Source organism: Mustela lutreola, chromosome 14, assembly GCF_030435805.1.
Source record: "Mustela lutreola isolate mMusLut2 chromosome 14, mMusLut2.pri, whole genome shotgun sequence".
NCBI classification, from domain to species: Eukaryota; Metazoa; Chordata; class Mammalia; order Carnivora; family Mustelidae; genus Mustela; species Mustela lutreola.
In genome coordinates, this window is record NC_081303.1 from 7,556,772 (window position 1) to 7,564,624 (window position 7,853).

General features: G+C 38.5%; 1 protein-coding gene across 5 annotated transcripts in view; it reads left to right on the forward strand.

Annotated features, from left to right (window-relative positions):
• Nucleotides 1-6,542, forward strand: part of EXO1 (exonuclease 1) — a 33,083-nt gene extending 26,541 nt beyond the window's left edge. For 4 of the 5 annotated variants that reach the window (XM_059146392.1, XM_059146391.1, XM_059146390.1 and 1 more), the window contains 3 exons: nt 882-983; nt 3,358-3,551; nt 5,805-6,542. In XM_059146392.1, the coding sequence (XP_059002375.1) occupies nt 882-983; nt 3,358-3,551; nt 5,805-5,946 (438 nt within the window). In that variant the 3' untranslated portion in view covers nt 5,947-6,542. The remainder of the gene's footprint in view (nt 1-881; nt 984-3,357; nt 3,552-5,804) is intronic. The other variant, XM_059146393.1, reaches the window with a different exon arrangement.
• Nucleotides 6,543-7,853: the final 1,311 nt, after the last annotated feature.

Genomic DNA, 7,853 nt, shown 5'->3' on the forward strand with positions numbered 1-7,853 from the left:
TGTAAAGTCTTCTGAATCTTCCTTCATTGTCCTTTTTTATGTGACTTTTGTGGGAAGCCAGATTATTCTATCTGTAGAAAAGATACATGATGGGATAGCCAGAGGTGAGATCTCAAGGTCACTGGGAAAAGTAACTACATTTGGCACAGTATTACTCTGTTTCTTCAAAACAGATCACCCCCCCCCCTCGTTTTTCTTTAATGTTAAACATGTTACACAATTAAAAGATGTGACCATACTGGCTCAACTTTTTGTCACTAGTAATTTATAAAAATTATCAACCAGGCTTGGGTAAACCAATAACATTACAGTAAGAGATTTGTCTTACTTGAGTCAGCATTTGGAGAGGCTCCTGAAAGGGTTAGGAAAGCCTTCAAATTTAAACAGAACCTTTATTTTATACAATTTCCTAAAAAGCTAAAAGCATCTTGCTTTAGCTACAGGAAACTTGAGGTAAGCTGGCAAATACCATTTCCACTTAGATTCGTTTTATTTTAATTTACTTCATGTTTTTGTTTGTTTGGTTTTTTTTTTTTTAAGATTATTTATTTATTTGACAGAGAGAGAGAGGGAGATCACAAGTAGGTAGAGAGGCAGGCAGAGAGATGGGGGGAAGCAGGCTCCACGCTGAGCAGAGAGCCCGATGCGGGGCTCGATCCCAGGACCCTGAGATCATGACCTGAGCTGAAGGCAGAGGCTTAACCCACTGAGCCACCCAGGTGCCCTCATACTTAATGTTTTATATTTTTCTGAGAAATTGCATTTTTATTTATACTGATTCTCTTGTTTTACTTGTTTCACGTTTTGTTGAAAATGGGTTCGTTGTCATAAAGACTCCACAGTCAAAATCTAATTTTTTTTTTTAATCTGGGGGAATCTAGGAATCTGACTGCAGTATGAAGTCACTCGATAATCAAGGTAATCCGAAATCCAAGCTACGTTTATCTCAGCTTTTGAAAAAAGACACACTTCTAAGAAACAAGGTAAAACAAATACTTAATTTTTTTTAATCTCAGAAGCAGTGTATGTTTATTACCAGAAACTGAGAAATATCAACAAAATTAAAAACTAAAATGCCTACATTTTTATTTACAGGAATAACGTCTACTTTCAATCCTGTTAGGGCCATGTTTATGCCTGATTAGAGGTGGTAAAGTTGTGAAACCCTGATCTTCTCTTGCAGTATAAAGATCTTTTTTCCATGTGCTTCCGCAGATTACTTCTAATGACTGAGCAATATGCCATTGTATGAATTTAGCAAATTCCCGTACATTTGTCATTTACCCTAACATGTTTTCCTGTAGCCGACACTACTGCATCCAAGATCTTGTGGCTAAGGATTTGTGTACCATTTTTGATGGTTTCATAGGGATGAATTCCATGGACTGGTATTACTAGTCCATACGATTTAAAGCTTTGATATATGTTGCCAAAGACCTTTTAGAAACTGTATATCCAAAAAGCCAGGTTTTTGTTGTTTTTTTAATCAAAAAATATATAAATATTTCCATTGACTGCATAGTGAAAGCTCACAAGTTAAAGCATATTTTATGTGTTATGTTAAGTGTTCTTGCCTGTTAATATGAAAATGCTCATTTCTAACTCAAAAATTCACAAGGGATATAAACCGTACAAAAGACCAAGTACAAATGGTTGATGAGTATATAAAAGCATGTGTGGCCCTAATAACTAGTCAATTAATGCAAATTAAAATAATGAAATATAATTTCTTACCTCTCAGATTTTCAAAAAATATTCTTAATTTTAATTGTACTCATTTTTATGAGTATAAAGTGAGAAAATATTCTCAAATTAATTGTGTATAAATTGCTCTGCCATTTCAGAAAAGCAATTTGAACAGGTTTAAATAATTCAACCCAGTCAGTGCATTCTAGAACTCGAGTCTAAGGAAATAATGAGAGTTTAAGTACATGAATACTTAATCCTGCATTGGTTACAATAGTGGAAAATTGCAAAGAGCCTAAATATCTAAAAATAAGGGAGTGAATTATTAAATACATGATTGGTTTTGGCTCTTGGGTGGTGGGAATACAGGTGAATTTTTTTCTTTGTTTTCTCATATTTTTCCATACAGATTATTTTTCTAATAGATAATAGATATTTTTATAATAGATAATAGATATTTTTCTAATAGATAATAATAGAACAGATTATTTTTCTAATAGCATAAGAACTTTTTTAAAATTTGAAAAGAGGTCACCACCTCATACTACAAAAATATAAATCCTAAATATATTAAAGATTCAGATGTAGAATATGTAAATATAAGACTCTTTTAAATCTTTGAGTATAAAAGGCCTTTTCAGACCTACACTGCCTTGGAAAGGTATCCATATTTTTTCTAAGAGGCAGAACAGGAAGCAGTATGTATGATGTGGTGTTTTTGCTTAAATATTCACAGTACTCGTATGCACTGTGTATGTTTATATAATCATAGTAAGATACCAGAATTACTTGCAGTGACAGGACCGGATAGGTAGAACGTACTTTCCCAAAAGAAGTTTATGTCTAGGCCTTAAACTGTCATCTCATTATTATTACCATTATTATTATTCTTGCTCTCAGAAGTTTTTGTCAGGGTTTTAACTGTCACTTCTGTTTTGGTGAAAACTCCCCAGATGGACCTTCCCTCATGCTCCCTAATATCCATCTTTAATATCTAAAATGAAACTCACCTTTGTTGTTGTTGTTATACCTCAAACCAGTTCTCAGAACCTTTTTTATTTTCATCTGCTACCTAAGATTATATTATTCTTTTTGTCATTTAGTTTCAGAATCTTAGGGTCCTTTTTCTCTATGACTGCCAGCCCGATCCTTCTGCAGGGGGTAAAGAAAAACCCGTCCGTACCTGTCCGAATTCTCATGCTTCTGTCTCTCTATTATTTCTCGCTCACTCCTTTCCCTCGCACCAGTACCCTAAGTCAAGATGGCGTCTTTGACGTGTGGCTCTTCCCGTTCCTTATCCCTCACCTGGCAATTTCGTCAGTTTGAAAGTCTTGTTGTATATGCCTCACCCTTACTATCCTAGAGAACAATAATAAAACGTTGAGGGCTCTATATTTCCCACAGGATAAAAATCAACCCTGGGGTAGAGGAAGCGCGATATCGATAGACATCTGTTTGAACAACCTACTCAAAAAAAATTCACTTCTACGTGTGAAAAGGAGAACTATCCAAGATACATTATTAAGTAGAATCAACATATATTAAGTGAAAAAAAAATTTATTTATTGCTTATTTGTTATTTTTCTATTTTAATGTGGAGAGAGTAATTCGAAGTTAACTAAAGGTCCTTCCTTGAACTGAACAGTATTAAAAGGGGCATTTACTCTTCAGGTTCCTGGGCTGTATAAATCTAGTTCTATGGACAGTCTTTCTACAACCAAGATCAAGCCTCTGGTTCCTGCCCGAGTCAGTGGGCTCAGCAAGAAGCCATCAAGCATCCAGAAGAGAAATCATCATAATGCCGAAAACAGGCCAGGATTACAGATAAAAATCAATGAGCTCTGGAAAAATTTTGGATTTAAAAAGTGAGTTTCCTTGTTACTTGTTCTAAGGATAAATTATTGTTTTTTTGTAATTTCTTTCATTTTTTCCCAATTCTTTCTGTTTTCATAGGAATCGATTATGATTTCTCTTACCCTAAGAGAATTATTTTCCTCTATTCTCTTTAGCTGACTCTTTTTAAGTATATTTAACTTCATTGTCTATGCCTTCATTTAGTGAAAAGATGGCAAACTAAAAATCCTCAGTCCTTGATCTGTCTTTGGAGTCTATAGTTAAATGACTTTTTCTGGCCTGGCCTAAATGTCTTGCCTGCCTTCCTTTTGAGGCTCTCAGGATTGTAATGAGAATAAAGTTGTTTTAGATGTGAGGGTAGGAGGATGCTGTATCATATTTCTTGATTTAAAGCAATTTTTTTCCCTAAATCATCACATCTGAAATGGGGAAAATTACTGAGCATATATGATGATTGTGCCAGATTTCTAATGTATGGGGCAAACACTATTTTAAAAGAGCTGACCCTCTGTGTATCTGCCTTCCTTGAGCCACACAGCACTTCCTTCTGTTAAATTATAAAATTAATCTCAGAGTAGCTACAACTTATAATTTATTCTCCTGTTCTTCTCCATAGAGCAAATAAATATGCTAAGAATAGAGGAAGGGTGGTGGGATTAAACCTTACCTAATAGAAATGTCACAGATAAGATGGTATGAGCAGAAACACTTTGTAGATAAGTGCTGGGCACGATTATTTATTTATTTATTTATTTGTGAGAGAGCGAGAGCGTGTACATGGCAGAAGGCGCAGAGGGAGAAGCAGACTGCCTGCTGGGCAGGGAGCCTGATGCAAGGCTCGATCTCAGAACCCTGAGATCATGACCTGAGCCAAAGGCAGACTCTTCATCTACTGAGCCACCCAGGCGCCCTCTTTGTTCATTTTAGAGAAGCCCTTTGCCGGATACCTAACTGAATAACCACGATTTTTTGTTGTGGGGTTTTTTTTGTTTTGTTTTTTTTTTAGTGCCTCGTGTTGTGTTTCCCATTTTGTCAGACAGTACTAAGAAGTCAAGAAGTTTGAGGTTTAATTAAAATTAATGATTTTTACTACTTCATCAAGAACTTTTTTTCTTTGTATGTTCGGTTAGCCACTGTTTGATGTAGCGTTCAGAGCTTTGTTAGCGACTGGTAACACCCAGTACTCATCACAACACGTGCCCCCCCACTACCCATCACCCCACTCGTTCTTCAGTGGGACTGCAGGTACCTGGAACTGGGCAGCACAGCTGCTGCCAGTATTTCTCTGCGGTTTGGGGCTGGCGTTCTGATCCATGCTGAGTGCCGGTCGCTTTGATTCAGTTTTGCTTTCGGATCATCAGTATTCGTGTCGGCACAGTGGAAAAGGCAGATAAAGTCTAAATATTATTATGGAATAGTTTTAATCTTGGAAACTCCCTGAAAGGGGGTCTTGGGAGTTTATAGCGGCCTGTGGGCCACACTTTGAGAGCTGCTACTGAAGAGAAATTGTATTCCTAAATGCCTTTTAGAAAATAAGACTTACTTGGATTTTTGTTGACTGGAGATAGAATTACCTGTGTTCTCTTCATAACAGGATGAATTTTTATAGACTTAAGCTCCTTTCAAGGCAAGAAAATAAGTTGGAAGAGGGAGGAGTAACAGATAGGGCTTAAACCTTCCCTGGGTTTCACTTAGGTTCATGTTTTTTTTTTTTTTTTTTTTTTTTTTTAAATTTTTTTTATTTATTTATCAGAGAGAGAGAGAGAGGGGGAGAGAGCAAGCACAGGCAGACAGAATGGCAGGCAGAGGCAGAGGGAGAAGCAGGCTCCCTGCTGAGCAAGGAGCCCGATGTGGGACTCGATCCCAGGACGCTGGGATCATGACCTGAGCCGAAGGCAGCTGCTTAGCCAACTGAGCCACCCAGGCGTCCCTCACTTAGGTTCATGCTTAGCCAGACTTGAGAAGGGTGCGAAGGAGAAAGGAACTTGAGTTTCTTTATTGGAATCATTCTGCCTTAGCCAGAACACATTTAGTAGTGGCCTTGCACCTGCCTTGAAAGGGGATTTAGGGAACAGGAAGGGGAACTAAGAAGCAAAACTCAAATTTTATAACGATACTCAGAGGAGACCCCGAATGTGTCATATATTAAATTAAGACAAACTGAAAGGTCTTATGCTCTCCATATACCTTTCTTCGGTCTAGGTAGATTATTCTCTAGTAATTAGTACCCTAAAAACACCAATTCCTTTTATTCTATTTTGCAGAGATTCTGAAAAGCTTTCTTCTTGTAAGAAGCCAGATCCCTTGTCGCCAGTCAAAGATAACATCCAGCTAACTCCAGAAGCAGAAGAGGATATATTTAACAAATCTGAATGCCTGCGTGTTCAGAGAGCAATATTCCAATAAACACAAGCAGCTGGGACGCTGTTGCCTGCAAGAGAATATCAATGTGAAGTGCTGTTTGGGAATCAGCGATTACCAGACTGAAAGATTAATTTGTAGACATACACCATTTTTTAAATAGAGTCCATTTTATATATTAACTATGTAATTATTTCTTTTGTTTAGCTTTTTATATTTTCGTAAGAAGCTAAGTAGAGGTTTTTTTTTTTATGGTTTTTGGAAGTTTTGATATTTGGGGGCAAGTCCTCTGGAATTTATAAAAATCTGCTCTAAAGATTTCTGTCATGTTGTCACGTGCAAGGATGGAAAATGAAAACCCACAGTTCTGTGGTCATTTTTATCCTGGAGGGCATCACTGTATCTCTCAAGCTTTAAATGTTACCCCCTGCCTTTCCTGTCTCTTTTAGCATTGACCTGAAAATAAAGTTGCCAGCATGGGAGGGGTAGCTGGAAGGGTTAAAGATCATTGCCCCCCTGGGACAGTGCTCTGTGACCCCTGAAGGTTTGCTTGGGTTATGGATTGACAGTGAAGGAAAACTGCTTTCAATATCCTGTGAAAAGAACTACTTATATTGTTAATATTCTTAAACTTTAAAGTAGTCTTGTTTTTCTACTATGTCTTTTTTAAAGTGTGGACTGAAAATCCCTTAACTAGACTCTAACGTGTTGATGTAGGATCCTAAAGCATCAGGGTCTGTGATGTGTACACTCTGCAAAAACATAGGTGGGTACCTGGAAAGAGAACCAGCCGTGCAAGTGAATACTGGGGGAGAGGGGGAGGTACAGAAGGATGGGTCTGGCCAGACACAAAGGTGTGACCTGAGATACGGAGGATAAAGTCAAGGGATCCGGAGTGTTTTAATTTTTAAATAAGACGATAGAGGACTCTTGGATAAAGAATCAGAATGGAACAAAAAACCTAAGTTACAAGAAACAGCATAAAAGTTGTAAAAGAATTAAAAACCAATCTGAAAAAGACCCAAAGAACATAAGCAAATTTGAGCTCTCTATGAATGTTTCCTGTTCTAGAACAAATTAAGAATGTGATTCAAACATTGTCTACAAATGTTTATCTCTTCACCCACTTAAAATGCCACTTAAATGACAGAAAAGGAATAAAACCGTATAAACCCATAAAGGTTAACAGAGGAAGAGACAGCCGGCAAAGAAGCAGATGGGTAAGTGGTAAGCAGTTTAGCAAAGAAATGATCAGTTCTGCAGTGGTAGAAGCCAACAGGAAGCAGACGTTTAGATGGGCTTGGTAAGTGGAGACATGCAGCTTCCCGCAAGCCAGGGCCTCGAGCGGAGTCTGAAAATGGAACTGCTGAAAACCTCCAAAACAGTACGGGAAGATGGCAACAAGGCCATAGTTTGCGTCTCTGAATCCCCACGTAACAGCAGCTGGATAACAAAGTCAAAAACCTGTGACCAGCATGACTGCAAATTTGGGTGACGCTATCCGTAAATCGCAGAATATATGTGGGTGAAGACGAGCCTCCGACAGCCACAAGTGCACAAGATGGAAAAGCAGCGGGAGGCCACAGGGCATCGGCTGGACCCGGGAACAGACCATTAGAGTAACCCAGCTGGAGCTAGGAAATCTGATTCCCGAGGTGGGTGAGTGCAAGGAGGGTCTGAAGGAACTGGCTGGCCCAGGCCACGTGAGCTGTTGGGACTGATCTGCAGGGTTGGCCAAGGCTTCTGGGATGGGGTCTCCCAGAGAAGAGAAACTGGTGAGAAGGAGACCAAAACGGAGCAGGACAGGGACAAAAGGAGCAGAGGTTGAAATACAAATAGGAAGAACAGGTGGCCAAGAAATCTCAGCAAAATACTGTCTTTAGGCGCTAAAAACAAGTGCTGTTTGCAGCCCCTGGGGGCCCAGCAGTTAACAGCTGACTCTTGATTTTCCC